This window comes from Dasypus novemcinctus, chromosome 2 (assembly GCF_030445035.2).
Source record: "Dasypus novemcinctus isolate mDasNov1 chromosome 2, mDasNov1.1.hap2, whole genome shotgun sequence".
In the NCBI taxonomy this organism is placed as follows: Eukaryota; Metazoa; Chordata; class Mammalia; order Cingulata; family Dasypodidae; genus Dasypus; species Dasypus novemcinctus.
This window is the reverse complement of record NC_080674.1, coordinates 71,140,387-71,159,258: the sequence shown is the minus strand read 5'-3', so window position 1 is coordinate 71,159,258 and position 18,872 is coordinate 71,140,387. Positions and strand designations below refer to the sequence as shown.

Below are 18,872 nucleotides of genomic sequence, written 5' to 3'. Positions count from 1 at the left end.
ATAGTGAAAAAGGAGAAATGGGAATTGAATGAAGTATGAAGGGGATCTCAACTGTATTTAGACTGTTTTCTTTCTTATATTTCTTTTTTACTATATTAACATTTGTTAGTCTGGGTAGTATACATGGTATATTACTACTATTTTTCTATACTTTTAAATACAATCTCTGCTACTACAAAATTGTGATGCTGTATGAGGCAGCTCTTCAAAATAACTGAAGATTTTTATTATGGCTTTCCTTCAAATCTTTATTTCACTTTTACACTCTAATCAGAAAAAAAGAACAAAATTAAAATTTTAAATTTTAAAATAAATTTAATAAAAATAACCCATAGTTTTACATATTTTACACATGTAGAATATTTACAAATTCAGTTCTATGGCATTTACTTAATGTTTACTTTTTTTCCATTATTTGCCTTTGGACATTTTCTTCAGCAGTAAAATACTGTCCCGTATTTCTCTGTAACTAAAAAATTAGTTTCTTGGGTAATACTCCTAGGAAGTAAAAAAAAAAAAAAGTCGTTCACATTTAAGTTTATAGCAATTTTTACCAATCATTGCACTCTAACTGCATTTAGTTTACTTATTAGTTATTTAGAATTCCTGATAGCATTTATTAAGCATGAAGTATACAGTGTACCAATAGGAAGTTATGATGGGAACAAGGTATACATTGATAGTTCCCATTACCTGAGGTATATTCAAAAGTGCCTGTGTACTTTTAAAGAGCATGATATAAGTGTTGTCAATGGAAGCAAAAAGTTAAAGCAGCATGTTCCACCTACTTTGTATAATTTACATTTACAAAAAGTGAACAGCTCACAATCAAATTTTCTTAGCTGCTCTTCAGTCATTAGCTATGTGGAGTTTTCTGAGCTCATTCCATTTCTTATGAACATGGGACTGTTACCTTGTTCCAAGGCCTCTGTTCTTTTCCGTTTTGTTGCCACAGCTTGGTTTGGCTGTTCCTTTAAAGTTTCCACTGGAAAGTTTGGTCTTGGCAGCTGACACCCAGGTGTTGGTCCTGGCCGATTACTAAAATACTTAGCTTTCAAGGCCTTTTGAAAGAAAAGATGCCAAAGATGGTAAGGTTTTGAATGAGAACCTCAACTGTGTGTAGGAAAATCTGACCTCCAATACTGTTAGTAAATTTAAAATACTATGTGAATACCCCAACCCCCAAAACAAAATTAATTTTAAGTACTGGGTATGCAGATTAAGCTATATAATTCAAAACCCAAAGAGAGAAACTTCCTTTAAAATACTTGCAATTTTGTCACAATATCCATATATATTCACATTCTGAATCATATAAACATGAATTCTTAAAAAGGCTATAAACTGGAAGGGGAGAGAAATAAATTTTTTTTTTTTTTTTTAAAAAAAAGGCTATAAACTCAATCAATGGAGTACAGTCCAACAAACTACTGCCAACTGATAGAAATTTTGATTGGAAGGGTTTGCCTGAAACTATTTCTATTAATTACCAGTCCAATATTCTATAATATTTATGTTATTTTCTTCACTTGGGTCCAAAATTCCAATAAAAATATGTTTAGGCTAAATGACAAGTTTATCAGGTTCAGGATACATAATAAGGTCCAACAGCCAGAATAATTTTGGAAAATCCATTTAGGGAAGAAAGAGAAGTCCATATAAACTTTTCAAGCACATTCTCCACCCCCCAGCTAAAACATTATATTCTTTGCAGTAATGAGATTGAGATTCCTTTCTTCAGAAGAGTTGCATTTCTAAAACCTTACTTCCAAATCACAGCAGTTTCATAGTTAAATTAATCTAGTTCTGGGCTACACAGATATCAAAGAATTCAAAAGTGTCATTCTAGTTCTAAGATAGATATCCATGAGATAAAACCCATTTTAAAAAAATTCAGTCTATCAAAATACAACTCTAATGAATTACTGTTATAAAACAACTAGTACATTTCTATGTTTTGAGTTACACTGTTAATGAGAACAACTTTCTGGATAATCTGACAGGGTCTTAAGTTTCTTATAATAAATATAGTATACAGATATGGGTAAAAAGGCAACAGTAAGTTACTTCTTTGAAATTAGAAGAGTATTTCTAATGGTAAAATATCAAGCATTCATGTACTTATGCAGCAAGTCCTGCTTTTTTAAAAAGAGAAGGCCTGTAGAAGTAAATGCATTAAACAGTGATCTGGTAGTTTTTAACAAACCTAAGGGGAAAAATGCACTTTGAATCCTTGATATTATGTACACTGACATGTTTTGTTAGAGATGAAGACTGAGAGCATTTCATTTTAACCAGTATCTTCCTTCAGGAGACCAAATCATTGTACTACTTTTGTATTGACCTGCCTCAATTCTATGGGTTTGCAACTCTACTCTTTCATTCGTGTTTGTTTTTAAGGCAAAGAAATGTTTTCTTCTCATCTATAGGTCATATATTTTTATGTTGGATAACATTTCTTTCTTCTTTTATAAGAGCAGATATTCCTGACCTTCCAAATTTTTCTTGAGTTTGAGTCCACTTCCCTTTAACAACTGCCACCTTCAGTATTTTTTCTATTTAGAATATCTTTCAATTTCTTGCAAGCATACAGTTCTATATGAATATATCAGTCCTTCATCATTACTACTTTCTGATCCTGACCAGTGTGCATATCTGCATTGCATTTTAAAGTAACAAAACACAAAACTCTATCGGCATTAGTCTGCCACAAGATTTAAAATTAATACATGGGAGTTCACCTGAAATATACCAGGTTCTTAAAGAACACAAAAATCTGGGATTTTCCTCCTACATAGACTATTTAAAAGCCAAAAGATATGTATTTATATGTCCCTAAGCAAGTGTAAACTCTCCTATAGTGTAATTTAATGCCAGTGTGAAGAGTGATTTGTAGCTTGAAAAAAACAAAATTTGTTATTCCTTAAAATAAGCCTAAACAAAAATTCATCTTTCCAGTTTTTAAAGAATGTTAGAAAATTTTATGAAATTCTGCTTTGATTTTTATCAATACTCTAGTTAAGATTATTCTCATAATTCCTAATATAAGCTAGATATGCAAAAATACCTGTGTGGCTGTAATTCGAGTGCACGGATTAAATAAGAATAAGCCTTGTATGAGATCTAGCAAGTCGTCTCCTGCTGCAATGAAGATGTGTTGTAACGGGATTCCAGGAAAACTCTTAAACGTCACATAATCTGGAAGACTATTCATATCCTATAAAAATATTTTTATAATTAAAATTTAATTAAATGATGGAAAATGCTGTATCTGTAATTCATTAGACAGTGATAAAAACAAGGAAAAAGCTATGCATAAAAAACTTTTAAAGAAGACACATTTTATAAAGTAATTCTTTATTGGAGGATGCAGGTATTTATGTTTTTAATTTTATTATAATTTATTATTCTGAGTAGGTACTTTGAGTAGGTACTACTAACATTACACTTTGTTGATACAAAATTCAAATGGCTCAAATGAGCATATAGTCAAACTTTCTCCTTCCTTCTGTCCCCCAGGTGCCCAGTTTCCTTCTCTAGAGGTATTATTTCCAGTTTTTAAACGCTTCTTTACATATACATTTAAAACATTTTTCAAAATTCAAGTATGCCTGCAGAATAATATTTTTTGTTTCTGAAATTGCCTGGAGGCAACAACAGTAATTATATCACATGATGTTTTTATCTAATATCCTATCACTTTCAAGGTCAATCTTTTTTCTTATTTTTAATTACTTTTTAGTCACTGAGAAATGGAAAATTAGAATCACAGATCTGGGAACTAAATGGGGAATGCAACTAATTTTGTTGTTCCCTGACAATTTTACCTATTTCAGAATTATCATTATTCAAATTCTATTCCTTCAAAAATTAATGAGTACCTCATAACACAGTAAAATTAACATTAAAATTCCATTTTGCTTGTACATGAAGAAACTGAACCTAATAAGGCTAAGTAACATTGGGAGCAGATGTGGCTCAAGTAGTTGAGCTCCTGCTTCCCACATGGAAGGTCCTGGGTTCGGTCCCTGGTGCCTCCTAAAAACAAAAAAACAAACAAGTAAATAAACAAAAAAAGTCAACTCTCGGGAGCTGATGAGGCTTAGTGGTTGAACACTGGCTTCACAGATACAAGGTCCGGGATTCAACCCCCAGCCCTGGTACCTCAAAAAAAAAAAAAGGTTAAGTAACACGCATGATCTTTTCACTTTCTACAATAGCATATTCTTAGGGTATTTTTCTACTTTATTTTCTTTTGTGGGCATATATAACTTCCTTGCCAATAGAGCTTTCTTTCTTTTTTATTTTCTATTACCCTTGTAAGGTATATGTAAAGTATCAATTTAAATGTTCTGGGAAGCAGATTTGGCTCAACTGATAGAGCATTTGCCTACCATATAGGAGATCCAGGGTTCAAACCCAAGGCCTCCTGGCCCGTGTGGTGAGCTGGTCCATGCGCAGTGCTGACGCATGCAAGGAGTACTATGCCATGCAGAGGTGTCCCCTGAATGTACAAGGAGTACAAGGAGTGCGCCCCGCAAAGAGAGCCACCTGGCACAAAAAAAGCGCAGCCTGCTCAGGAGTGGCACCGTATGCACAAAGAGGTGACGCAGCAAGATGACGCAACAGAAAGAGACACAGATTCCTGGTGTTGCCAATAAGAATGCAAGCAGACACAGAACACACAGCGAATGGACAGAGAGGAGACAATGGGGTGGGGGGAGAAGGAAAGGGAGAGAAATAAATAAAAAATAAAATCTTAAGAAAAATAAAAAATAGGGAAGCGGTTGTGGCTCAATCAGTTGGGCTCCTGTCTTACCACATGGGAGGCCCTGAGTTTGTATCCTGGGGCCTCCTTGTGAAGGCAGGCTCACCCGTAAGCGCCGTGGAGTGCCGCCTGGCCCACAAGTACCATGGAGAGCTGACTTAGCAAGGTGACACAACATAAAGGGAGACAAAGCAAAACACAGAAGAGCGCACAGTGAATGGATGCAGATGGCAAGCAAAAAGTCGCCGGGGGCGGGGGGGTAATAAAAAATAAAATGTTCTAATACTATTCTCATAAGGAAAGAGTGTTTTTACAAATACCATGGCCTAAAAAAATAATAACAGCAAGAGTATTACCCAACACCTTAATTACCAACAAATGTATATAAACCCATTTTGTTTTCACTAATTATTTTTTGTTTTTCTCTTCCCCGCTATTCATTTTTTATATCGTATACCAGACAATGTACTTCCTTTGTAAGAGATAATGGATTTCCTAGCAAAAATAATGGAATTCTATTATCAAATATATTTTCTTTAACTGATCACTAATTATTAAAATCTAACATAGATGACCAGTACTGTTATAGGAAAGCTGGAGTAGACATACTTTTACCTATTCCTCCTGCTAAATACAATCTGAAACTCTGGACATTATACATAAAGCAAACAAGGAGATTCTGAAAGACGGAGAAAAACAGCAGATTGTCTAGGGAACGCAGGACCCAATGAATAACGTGTTGGTGATTTTAGCCTCATACATCCTAGATTTGGAGCTGAAGAAGTCAGCAACCAGGAAATGCCAGCAAGCACAGGGAAAAAAAAGTCCCAACAATAGTCTGTGCTCTTTATCCAAATGACCATAAAAAGAAAAGGCTACCAAGAGAGAACACTTTTAGACAATAACTGCTCTACACTTGCCAGGGTAAAAAGTGTGGCCCCACTCTCACCCATGCCAGCAAAGGCTGTGTGGGGAGCTGAGGTTTCCACTCTCACCAGGCTATAAAAAGGCTCTTTCCAACTCTTCTGTCATGGTGGTATCAGGGAAGACTGACAGGGTAATCATAATTTTCCAGAATGTTATATAAACGGAATTATGCAATATATTTATGATTCACATGGCTTTTGGGAGTATCTTTTCACTCAACACAATTCTTGGAGATTTATCCAGACTGTTGTTTAGTTCAATAGTTTGTTCGTTTTTATTATTGAAAATGGCATGGATGTTCTACACTTTAACCATTCAACCTTTGAAGGATGCCTAGATTGTTTCCAGTTTGGGGTATTACAGATAAAGCTTTTAAAAATATTCTTTAAATGACAAAATTATAGGAGAGAAGAGATTAATGGTTACCAGACTGGCTATAAAAGGCAACGTGAAGGATCCTTGTGGTGAGTGATGGCAATGTTCTTGACTGTTTCAATATCAATACCCTGGTTGCGATACTAGCTTTGCAAGATGTTACCATTGGTGGAAGCTGAGTAAAAGGTACACAGGATATCTTTGTATTATTTCTTACAACTGCATGTGGATGTATAGTTATCTCAAAATAAAAAGTTTAACTAAAAATATATATAAGGGAAGTATCAGTAAGAAACTATTTAGAAAATCCTATTGAAGAGAGAGTACAGAACAAATATTATAAACATGGGTTCTAAAGTCAGACCCAGACTGTAGTCCTAGCTCTGACACTTAGTGGACTGTGTGGCCTTAGGTAAATTACTTAACCTTGGTAAGCATCAGTAGGCTCATCTGTAAAATAATAACAGTACTTACTTCATAGGGTTGTTGAGAGGATTAAATGTATAAAGGCATGGAAAGCCCACCATGACTGGCATATAGTAAGTGACCAATAAATAAGGGCATGTTTTACAATTAAAACCCATAGCAAACTTTTTCAATTAAGAGTTGAGGAAGTCAGGACATGAAGAAGTTGTCCTAAGTAGAGTAGGGTAAAATGTTGGCATCCATGGAAGCCATTATGGCCCTGGAGAAGAACATAAACAAGAGCCTTTTGGATCTACATGGCCTGGGTTCTGCCAACACAGACCCTCACCTCTGTGACTTCTTAGAGAGCCATTTCGTAGATAAGGAGGTAAAACTTATCAAGAAGATGGTGGCCACCTGACCAGCCTCTGCAGTGTGGCCATCCCACAGACCAGGCTGGTCAAGTATCTCTCAAAAGGCTCAGCCTCAAGCATGAATAGGAGCTTCTGGAGCCCAGAAGCCTTTGGGGGACCCTCTGCATTCCTCTTACATCCAGGCTTTTGCCTGAGACTCTCCCTAAACCAGGAGACATCTTTTCAACCAACCACCATGCAGCCCTCTCAAAAGCAGTAAACCAAATGTAAACAATAAAGCTTTTTGCAATGAACAAAGAGGAAGAAGAGCAGGAGGAGGAGAAGAAAGGTGCACGTACACTGGGGCTTATATTTTCTTGCTACTTTGAGATCTCTACGATGTGAAAAAGCTTGACCTAGCCTACTAGATGGTAAGAGATCCACAGTAACTCATCCCCTTACCCTGGCTGATGTTGAGTTTACCATCAGAGATATGTATGAGGCCCTCCTAGACCACCCAACACCAGATGAATGGCTAGATGACATTAAAATCAGCTGCCTGAGACCAGATCAGAACAGTTCAAATGATGCAATAAATATTCACCTGATGGCCCTACATAAAGCATATGACAAGTAATTTTACAAAATCCTAATTAAAGCTCAAAGAAAATACATAAAGGCTTACAGGCCACTGTTCCTCTGTTGGTGTGCCCAATGTTTCAAATATTCTTGTTAGTTGATCAAGGTCTGAATCTCCTGGCAAAAAAGGAACCTGAAAGAAAGCAAGAGGCAGATATTTCAAAACAGTCTGTGATACCTTTTTTTTTTTTTTTGAGGTACCAGGGCTAGGGATTGAACCTGGGACCTTGTTATGTGGAAAGCCAGTGCTCAACCACTGAGCCTCACCTGCTTCCTTGAGTTAGGTTTTTTTGTCTGTTTGTTGTTTGGTTTCAGCAGGCACTGGGAACTGAACCTAGGACCTCCCAGGTGGGAAGCAGGCACTCAACTACTTGAGCCACATCCACTTCTTGTGATAGCTTTTAAACAAATAGTGCCATAAATTTAGTAAGAAAAACTTAAAAACTCAAATATTAAAAATTTAGTCTGAAATATGATTGATGTCGTGTAAGATCCTCCCATCATTAACTATGTAAAAAGCACCTGCACTACACATTTTATCCACTCCACAAATATTTAATAAATTACCATATATCAGCACTGTGCTAAGTCCTAGAAAATAGATCAAGGTGAATAAGACAGTCTCTGCTCTCCCCTGGGATGGAGGTGGTAGACAATATTACTAAAAATAAACAGCTATTTTCAGTATAATGTACAGTACAGTGTGTTAATGAGAGTACATAACCCTAGACCACTCAGGAAGAGCACATTTACACACTCTTGATGGGAACAGGGAAGGTGTCCTAGAGGAATTAAATGGCACTGAAAATTGAAGAAGTAAACAGGAGTTAGCCAGAGAAAAAGTCAAAGATGGAAAAAGAAAACTATTCTAGCAAAAGGGCAGGCACAGATGCAGATACGCAAAAGAAAACATCGGTATTACAATCTTAGCAACTTATTTCTTTGAAGAGTTATACTGGTAAATTTTAAAAGAGGATAAATAATTACAAGTTAAAAATTAGCGAGTTGTGATATCAGAAGAGAATTGTGGGAAGATGGTGGAGTAGGAAGCACTAGAAATCAGTTCCTCTACAAAAACTACTACTGAACTGGCATGAACTGCCTGAATCAACTATTTTGGAACTTTGGAGTCAAGTGGAACACTCACAGCATCCAGGGAAGAGCTAGATGAAGAGGCTAGTTAGTGTGATAAATACCAGTGAATTTTACCTTCCCTGTGGTAACCTGGGAGTGGTAACTTTTCATCTCCCAACTGCATGGCAGGGAGATATAGGGACTGTGGGCCACATTCCTGGTGTGGTCTGCCAGTGTGGGCATAGGACTTTGTCCTCCAAAATTAGGAGCATTTGGCCTGACTACTTTTCATTGCTTCTGAAAACTGGGAGGCAGGCAAAGGGGGGTGACCACTGTTTTAACTCCACATACCAAACAGCAGAGGAGTCTTAAAAGAAATAGCACTTTAAGTTTTTTCTTTCCTTTCCCTCTTTGGACAAAAAAAAATAGTTCAGAAAAATTAAAAAATTGATGAATCCAGCCTTCAATGGTAAAAATCCAGGAGTCCCAGAAGAGGAGAATAAGATTTCGAGTTATAACAACTTAATAATTCAGAATGTCCAGTTTGCAACAAAAAATTAAAAACCACTCTAAGAAACAACAAAATATGGTTCATTTTCAGCCAAAAAAGAATGAGAAAATCATCCCTGAGGAAGCTCATTTATTAGAACTCTTAAATCAATTGTATTAAATATGTTCAGTGATCTAAAGGAAACCATGGACAAAGAACAAAATGAAATTAGAAAACAGCTGACAAAATAAAGAGAGAAACTATAAAAAGGAACCAAACAAGAAATTCTGGAGCTGAAAAGTACAACTGAAATTAAAAATTCATTGTAGAGTTTCAACAACAAACTTGAGCAGGTAGAAGAAAGGATCAGCAAACTTGAAGACAATACAAATAAAATTAGTGTATAAAGCAGAAAGAAAATAAGTGAAGAAAAATGAACACAGCCTGAGGGATCTACAGGACACCATTAAGCATAGCAACATATGTCTCATAGCAGTCCCAGAAGGGCAAGCAATCAATATAATACTCTGCTTAATTAAATGAAGGGAAAACAAATGTCTTGACGCAAAAAAAGATGTTTGACAAAATCCAACATCTTTTCATGATAAAAACACTCAGAAAACTACAAAAAGAAGGAAACTTTCTCAACATTACAAAGGCCATTTATGAAAAATCCACAACAAACACCATTCTCAATGGTGAAAGACTGAAAGTACCAACTACCCCCACCCGCCGCCCAGGGTCAGGAAGAAGACAAGGATGCCTGCTGTCATCACTGTAATTCAGCATTAAACTGAAAGTCTAGCCAGAGTGATTAAGCAAGAAAAAATAAATAAAAGACCTAAATTAGAAAGGAAGAATTAAAACTATCTCTATTTGCAGATGACATGATCTAATATATAGAAAAACCTAAAGAACCTACAAAAAAAGCTACTAGAACCAGCTGCAGGGTACAAGATCAAAACACAAAACTCACTTATAAGATAAACATAAGTCAGTTGGGTTCCCACATATCAGTAATGAACAGTCTGAAAAGGAAATTAAGAAAACAGTCTATTTACACTAGCATCTAAAAGAAAAAAATACCTAGGAATAAATTTGACCAAAGAGATGAAAGACTTATATATGGAAAACTACAAAACATTACTAAAAGAAATTAAAGACCTAAATAAATGGTAAGACATTCCATGTTCATGAATTGAACTGAATTAGTATTGTTAAGATGTCAATACTACTTAATGTGATATGTAAATTCCAGCCGACTTTTTTTTTTTCCATAAATGGAAAAACTAATCCTCAAATTCATATGAAATTGCAAGGCGCCTAAAATGACCAAAACAATCTTGAAAAAGAACAACGTTGGGGGGCTCACACTTCCTGATGTCAAAACTTAATATAACTGGAAGCGGACTTGGCCCAATGGATAGGGCATCCGTCTACCACATGGGAGGTCTGAGGTTCAAACCCCGGGCCTCCTTGACCCGTGTGGAGCTGGCCCATGTGCAGTGCTGATGTGTGCAAGGAGTGCCGTGCCACGCAGGGATGTCCCCGGCGCAGGAGTGCCCCACGCACAAGGAATGCGCCCCATAAGGAGAGCAGCCCAGCATGAAAGAAAGTGCAGCCTGCCTAAGAATGGCGCCGCCTACACGGAGAGCTGACACAACAAGATGACGCAACAAAAGGAGACACAGATTCCCGTGCCGCTGACAACAACAGAAGCGGACAAAGAAACCAGACACAGCAAATAGACACACAGAACAGACAACCAGGGTCGGGGAGGGGGGAGAGAAATCAATAAAATAAATTTTTAAAAAAACTTACTGTAACAAAGCTACAATAATTAAAACAGTGTGGTACTGGCATAAGGACAAACACACAGAGCAATGGAATAGAACTGAGAGTCCAGAGATATATTCACACATCTATAACCAGATGATTTTTGACAGATACCAAATCCAATCAATGGGGAAATAATGTCTTCAACAAGTGTTCTTGAGATAACTGGAAATCCACACGCAAAAGAATGAATTTGGACCCCTAGATTTCGTCATATACAAATATTAATTCAAAATGGGTCAATGATCTAAATATAACAGCTAAAATTATAAAACTCTTAGAAGAAACCATGGGGGAATATCTTTGGTATCTTGTACTAGGCAAAAGATTCTTAGATTTTTATACCAAAAGCACAAGCAACAAAAGAAAAAAGAGATAAATTGGACTCCATCAAAATTGAAATCTTGTGGCATCACTTAACAAGAAAGTAAAACCTCAACTTACAGAATGGGAGAAAATACTTTGAAATCTGATAAAGGTTTAATATCCAGAATTTATAAAGAATACCTACTACTTAGCAACATAAAGACAAGCAACCTAATTTAAAAATGAAAGATTTGAATAGGTATTCTTACAAAGCAGCTACACAAATGGTCAAGTCACATGAAAAAGATACTCAACATTACTAGCTATAAGCGACATGTAAATTAAAGTTACAATGAGATATCACTTCAAACCCACTAGGCTAGCTATTACTAAAAACAAACAAAAGTGTAAAATAACAAGAGTTGAAGATGCAGGGATAAAGAAACCCTCATACATTGCTGGTGGCAGTGTAAAATGGCACAGCTGCTATGTAAAAACAGTTTGGCAGTTCCTCAGAAAGTTAAACATAGAAGTACTACATGGAAAATAAAAACACCCTTTATAAAAACAACAAACAAACAAAAAATATCCTGTACAAAAACAAAAACAAAAACAAAACTACAATATGATCTGGCAATTCCACTTTTGGTTATATATTCAAAATAATTGAAAATATGGATTTGAATGCTTTTTGTACACCAATGTTAACAGCAGCATTATTCACAACAGCCAAAAGATGGAAGCAAGCCAAGTGTCAACAGATGAATGGATAAACAAAATGTGGCTTCTACATACAATGGAAAATTATTCAGCCATAAAAGAAACCAAGTGCTGATACATGCTACAACTTGAACTTTGAAAAATCATGTTTAGGGAAACGGACTTGGCCCAGTGGTTAGGGCGTCCATCTACCACATGGGAGGTCCGCGGTTCAAACCCGTGTGGAGCTGGCCCATGTGCAGTGCTGATGCGCGCAAGGAGTGCCCTGCCACGCAGGCGTGTCCCCTGCGTAGGGGAGCCCCACGCGCAAAGAGTGCGCCCCGTAAGGAGAGCCGCCCAGCGCGAAAGAAAGTGCAGCCTGCCCAGGAATGGCGCCGCCCACACTTCCCGTGCCGCTGACGACAACAGAAGCGGACAAAGAAACAAGACGCAGCAAATAGACACAGAGAACAGACAACTGAGGGAGGGAGGGGAATTAAATAAATAAATAAATCTTTAAAAAAAAAAAAGAAAAATCATGTTTAGTGAAATAAGTCAGATACATAAGAGTAAATATTGTATAACTTCTCTTATATGGAATACTTAAGAGAAAGAAAGCACAACAGCAATTACCAGGGGATAGGGGAATGAGGGAATGAGGTGTTACTGCTTAATGGGTATGAGTTTCTATTTGGATTGATGAAAATATTCTGGAAATAGTGGTGAAAGTCATACAATAATATCAGTTTACTTTTTATCACAGGATTGTTAACCTAAAAATGGTTAAAATGATTTTTATGTTATATATATTTTACCACAAAAAAAGAAAAGAAAAATTAGTGAGTTGAGAAAATGCCTAAAAGGATATTACTGGTACACGGGAAACAACTGGAATATGGTCTTAAACTTTGTATCAATGCTAAAATCCTTGAACTTGATAACTATACTTAAAGTAGTTACAAAGGGAGTAATATGCTTGTTCTTTGGAAATGTACATTTAAGTATGAAGTGTTGAAGGAGCATAACGTATACAACCTACTCTCAAATGTCAAATGTTTATAAAACAGGCAGACTGATGGATGAATGGATAGATAAAATGATATCGCAAATAGGCACAATGTTAAACTTTGGTGGATCTGGGTATCTGGGTATGTTGGAGTTCTCTGTATGGGTTTCATATTATTTTTGCAACTTTCTTGTAAGTTTGAAATTATTTCAAAGTATAAAGTTTTAAAAAAATTAGTGAGTTGATAAATGATCAAAATCCCTTCTACACAAAGACATTATTTTCCAATTAATTTTCAGGCATCTATGTAATTATATGAAAGAGAACAAAGGGATTTTCTCTACTCAGTGACTAACAAAGACCTACAACACTGTTATGGGTTTTGAAAGTTTATGGACTCATAGGGAATATATATTATGAAACTAAGTACCAGGATACATGGTCTCCAATATCTTTATTTTTGTGGACCTGTACCAGCCAAAAGAAAAACATCAAATCCTGTGCCAGTTACCAATTTATTGCATCTCAGTTACAAAATCACTGCCTTCTCCGTGAAAATAGATCTGGGTCCTTTAAATATTTTTCCTTGCCAACTGGCACTGAACCTTTGTTAGTAGAGAGTGCTTGAGAAGCATTATTATGGGAAGAAAAGGTTCCAGGTTTCAGTTTGCTTGCTTAGGCTCCTGCAGCACAGGTAGTTTTTCTCCAGTGCCCTCTCCAGCAGTGCATGAAGGTCAGTATCTCCCTCACAACCCTCACTCTCTGGCTTTCTTTCAAGTGAAAGATCTGCCATTTTTTTACCTAAGGGTTATTACACTGGTTGCCATGGTTCTGAGAGCTATGCAGGGAGAGAAGTCGGAGGTTTATTGTTCAGTGTGCAGATTTTCATGTAAAATATGTTTTGAGCCTTGTACCTCACCCCCATCCTCCATGATGTCTAAGGACACCCAAGTCTGGTGATTCCTGCTTCTTCTGAGAATAAAATTCTTTCTGGTGGAGGGATAAACAAGGTAAAGAATAGATAATTGGGGAGAAGGGAAGGGATCTGGCTGTGCTGGGGACATTGGTTTTAACTGCTCTGTATGTATTTTTCAACCATCCAAGCCTTCTATTTTTATTCCCACACCTCACTACTGCCATTAATGATCACAAGGTGCTTCTGACTATTGCACATCTTTAGAGATCTGTGTACCAAATCAAATTTGCCTCCAGTTGGCATCCTTTCCTGGAGACAATTAGGTTTCAGACCTCTATTTCTGGTTTCCTATCTTCTGGTATAATGGTATAGACACCTAGTTTTATAAAAGATGGCATTTGTGTTTCCTTTTCTCATTTAGAGATGATTTCTGGGTGGGTGTGGGGATGAAGTTTTGGCCTTATCATCTTACAAATCCTTAAGATGTAATTATCTGTGTTATATGCAAATATGGATTCACTGTATTAAGCATCAATGCAATATTGACTAAGGAACCCACTGTTACATCTGAGCATGAACTGGGTTCAGTGTAACACAAAATAGACAACTGCTTTGTTTTTATAGCGTGTTTTTCAGTTTTTTATACACCAATATCAGTAATTTGAATGGCTAAGTTAAGACTATGTATAGTAAGTTCAAATGGCAGCTCTGGTTCAAACCATTCTTAATCAGCTAATGTTCTTACTGATTTCCATTTCAGTAAAATATGGAATACGGACTAGTGGGTCATCTGAATTTAATTAGCACAAGTATACACTATTCAAGTAACATCTACAAAATACTAAAAACATAGACCTTATAAGAGGAATAGCCTGTGCTTCTTACCATTTTTTTTTTCCTGTTCTCTTAGAAGATTAGAAGATGTCAGAATTTTACCAGTACACAATTATGACTAAGCATATCATTGAAAACTTTATTTTGATTAGTGCTACTTAATGACATAGCATTGGACCTAAGAACTCTAATGGTAGAAGTATTTCTAGATTCTTTTTAATTTAAAATGTTTAAAAAAATTTTCGTTTTAATTTTCTTTTTCATTTTAATAACAGAATGTTCAGAATACAGACACAACTGCTTCTAAAAATGATTTAAGTTATAATGACTATTTTGATTGGGTATGTGTTTAGTTATTTTTATTGTTTTCTAGTTTTTTATGGTAGTTTTTTTAAACCTACTTTCATACATTTTTTTTTTTTAAGATTTTATTTATTTATTCTCCCCCCTTGCCACTTGTTTGCTGTCTGCTCTGTCCATCCACTGCATGCTCCTCTGCATCTGCTTGTCTCTCTGTTACATCATCTTGCTGCGTCGGCTCTCCACAGGCACAGGCTGTTAGCTCTCCATGGGCACGGCCCAGGTTGCCCTCACAAGGAGGCTCTGGGATGTGAACCCAGGGCCTCCCACATGGTAGATGGGAGCCCAATCGATTGAACCACATCTGCTTCCCTTTCATACATTTTTATAAAAGAAAAACAACACTTTCAACAGGCTGAATGCTTATGACAGCATGTCTTTTTAACTATCTTGCTTTCAATTATCATTTGGATTGCAGGATCTCCATGGATTTAGAATTTGTGGGCATCATTTCCGTGGATTATCTTTTCAAACGGCCAAAGGGACAGTTTAAAATAGGAAGTCTTTTCTTCAATTTGCCAGACAAAAAAATGTTAGAACGATACAATTCTTCAGCAACATAAGGCTGCCTGTTTCTGCACAGCATAATGATGATCCCAGCAACAATGTCAATGACTAATAAAGACTCTAACTATGATTCCAACCAGTTTACAATTCTATTCTTTTTTTTTAAAGATTTATTTTTTATTTATTTCTCTTCCCTTCCCCCACAACCCCCCCCGTTGTCTGCTCTCTGTGTCCATTTGCTGTGTGTTCTTCTTTGTCCACTTCTGTTGTTGTCAGTGGCACAAGAATCTGTATTTCTTTTTGTTGCATCATCTTGTGTGTCAGCTCTATGTGTGTGCGGTGCCACTCCTGGGCAGGCTGAACTTTCTTTCGCACTGGGCAGCTCTCCTTACAGGTCTCACTCCTTGCACGTGGGGCTCCCCTACATGGGGACACTCCTGCATGGCAGGGCACTCCTTGGGTGCATCAGCACTGCACATGGGCCAGCTCCACACGGGTCAAGAAGGCCCGGGGTTTCAACTGCGGACCTCCCATGTGGCAGATGGATGCCCTATCCACTGGGCCAAGTCCACTTCCTGAATTCTAACTATTCTTAACCGCTCTCTGTCCAGTTACTTTCTCACTAGAGTGACTAGTCATAACACTATGGACTATGGAGTTCTGTTTTTTCTTGCCATGAATGGACTGTGCTTTGGGGCTTGATGGATTCTCAATGCTAACTGCTGGTATACCTTTGTTCTTGGGGGCAGTAGCGTTGTCTTGGCAGCTTAATCAGAAGAACCATCACTAGCATCAAGATTACCATGTCAGGAAGCAGTTGTGGCTCAATTGACAGAGTGTCAACCTACCATATGGAGGTTCCAGGATTCTATACCCAGGGCCTCCTGACCTGTGTGGCAAGCTGGCCCATGTGCAGTGTTACCACACAAAAGGAGTGCCATGCCACACAAGGGTGTACCCCGTGTAGGGGTGCCCCACGCACAAGGAGCACGCCCTGCAAGGAGAGCTGCCCCGCACAAAAAAAGCACAGCCTGCCCAGGAATGGCACTGCACACAGAGAGCTGACCGAGCAAGATGATACAACAAAAAAAGTGACACAGTTTCCCAGTGCCACATGACAAGAATGCAAGTAGACACAGAAGAACACACAGTTAATGGACACAGAAGGCAGACAACAGGGCGGGGGGAGAGGGGGAAGGGGAGAGAAATAAATAAAATAAATCTTAAAAAAAAAAAAAGATTATCATGTCATCTTCAGGTCTGACTATGAGTTTCTTCTGCAAGTTCCCAGAGGGGTACACTTGCCAAAATGATGCATATAACTTACATTTTAAAATATCTTTTTAGTTTATTCTAATTTTTCTCTTTGCCAAACAGAAGTTAATTTTTTTATGTTCAGGGAAATAACACCTAAGGAAAGGGAAAGTAGGGGCTAGAATCTGGAAAGAGGGAAGAAAAACTCTTAGCTTCAGAGAATTCCCCAATATTCCTTTACCTTCATCATTCAGAAAAGCTAATCTTCTGGAGATCTAAATTTTATAGCTAATGAGAAGTTTCCAATGTCTGTCTTTTGAGTTGAGGGCAGGGAAAGGATGTTTCATTTTAAGGATGGTCTTAGTTAGAAAAGTGCTAAAAGACCACCATATCTGCTATTTGAACAGAACTAAAATGATGCCGCATACAAGGCTGAAAGTCATACAGAGTGGCAGCTGCAATGGTTGGTATTAAATATTTCTTAAGGTATACTTTTATTTAAGGAATATACATAAAATATGAATTTTGCCACTAACCATTTCTAAGTATACAATTCAGTGGTGTTCATCACATTTACAGCGTTGTGCTACCATCACTACTGTCCATTATCAAAACTTCTAATCACCCCATACAAAAAGTCTGTAACCATAAGAAGTAATTCCCCATTCTCATTCCCTTCCACCCCAGGTAATTGCTAAACTACTTTCTATCTCTATAAATTTGCTTGTTCTAGGTATTACAGTTAAGTGGAATTACACAATATGTTTCCTTTTGTGTCTGGCTTATTTAAAGTATAGTTTTAAACATCACGAAATGAAAAAAACTTCAGAAGTACAAAAGTTCATCCTAACACATTTAATTACTGTGAAAATATTGTCATATTACAAGTTAATGTCTACTTTCTGAAATATAATTATCTCTAAAAAAACCTTTATTGTCCTAAAAGGGAGCCCTTCTCACCTACAACAGCACTAATAAAAAGGTGGAACTTGGGGCAGAGTTTTATTTGTTTTGTTTTTTTAATTAGTCTGTTGCAAGGGTGGTGGTGGTAGAAAGAGAATTCTTATGCAAAGATACACACAGCTCAACAATACTGAAGTGTGTTCATGTTCTAGACTTACCCTTAGAAGCAACTCTGCTAGTATACAGCCAACAGCCCACATGTCTACACCCACACCATACATCCTGGCTCCAAACAGTAACTCAGGGGCCCGATACCACCTGAAGAACCAAAAGAAATTTTATTACATTAGAATGGAATTATTAGACAATTTCTTAAGAGAAAACTCAACGAAATATCATCCCACTGATGAAAACTCATGTTTATAGATATATTAACTCAAGAAAAATTGGCCATAAAACAAGGTAGCCCTTTACTGCTGCCAGAAAAGCATAAACATCCTTAATCCATTCAGTCTCCCACTCTCCCTAGATTATTTAACACTTTATCTCCTGTGAAATCCTTAACACCACTTCACCCATTCTTCTTCTCATTCTTCCTACCTCAATTAGAAAATCAAGTAATCACAAAAGAATTTCTATAGATTCCTACCATGACATGTACTCACCTACTGTAATTTGCATTCAAATATACCTTCTTAATCTGTAACTATAGATGAACTATCCATATTTCTATGTAAAGCCAAATTCTCAACTTGTCCACTAGATACTATGCCCTTCTGCCTATTTTCAGATACTGCTCCTATAATTCTTTTTCTCCCACATCATTTTTTGTTGTCCACTAGACTTTTCCCATTGACATATAAACATATCATGTAGTTCTTCAGCCTCAAAAAATAAATTAAAAAACATTTCTCTGGACCCTACTTCTCCTAATAGCTATCTCATTCTTTATCTGGTCCCTTGTGAATTAAATTCTTCTGAGTTATTGTCTGTTCTTACTGTCTCCAATTCCTCTTCTCCCATCTCCTCTTAAATCCTTTTCAATCAGGTTTTCATCTCCACCACTCTACCAAAACTGGCTCCTGTCAAAGTTAAATGATGTCCACAATCATTAATTCTCAGTCCTCATCTTAACTTGACCTACTAGCAGTATTTGCTTTGCAGTAAGAGAAATATGAGAAGTTGGTAGATGAGGAATACAATGCTCTTTACATGGGTCT

The 18,872-nt window shown here is 36.9% G+C and overlaps 1 protein-coding gene across 3 annotated transcripts in view; it reads right to left on the bottom strand.

The window, feature by feature from the left end:
- Positions 1-295: 295 nt before the first annotated feature.
- The window catches only part of CDK7 (cyclin dependent kinase 7), a 31,193-nt gene continuing 12,616 nt past the window's right edge, over positions 296-18,872 (bottom strand). For all 3 annotated transcript variants that reach the window (XM_023590886.2, XM_058309640.2, XM_071208405.1), the window contains 5 exons: positions 17,871-17,970; positions 7,514-7,600; positions 3,068-3,217; positions 914-1,061; positions 296-498 (listed from right to left, as the gene is read on the bottom strand). In XM_023590886.2, the coding sequence (XP_023446654.2) occupies positions 470-498; positions 914-1,061; positions 3,068-3,217; positions 7,514-7,600; positions 17,871-17,970 (514 nt within the window). In that variant the 3' untranslated portion in view covers positions 296-469. The remainder of the gene's footprint in view (positions 499-913; positions 1,062-3,067; positions 3,218-7,513; positions 7,601-17,870; positions 17,971-18,872) is intronic.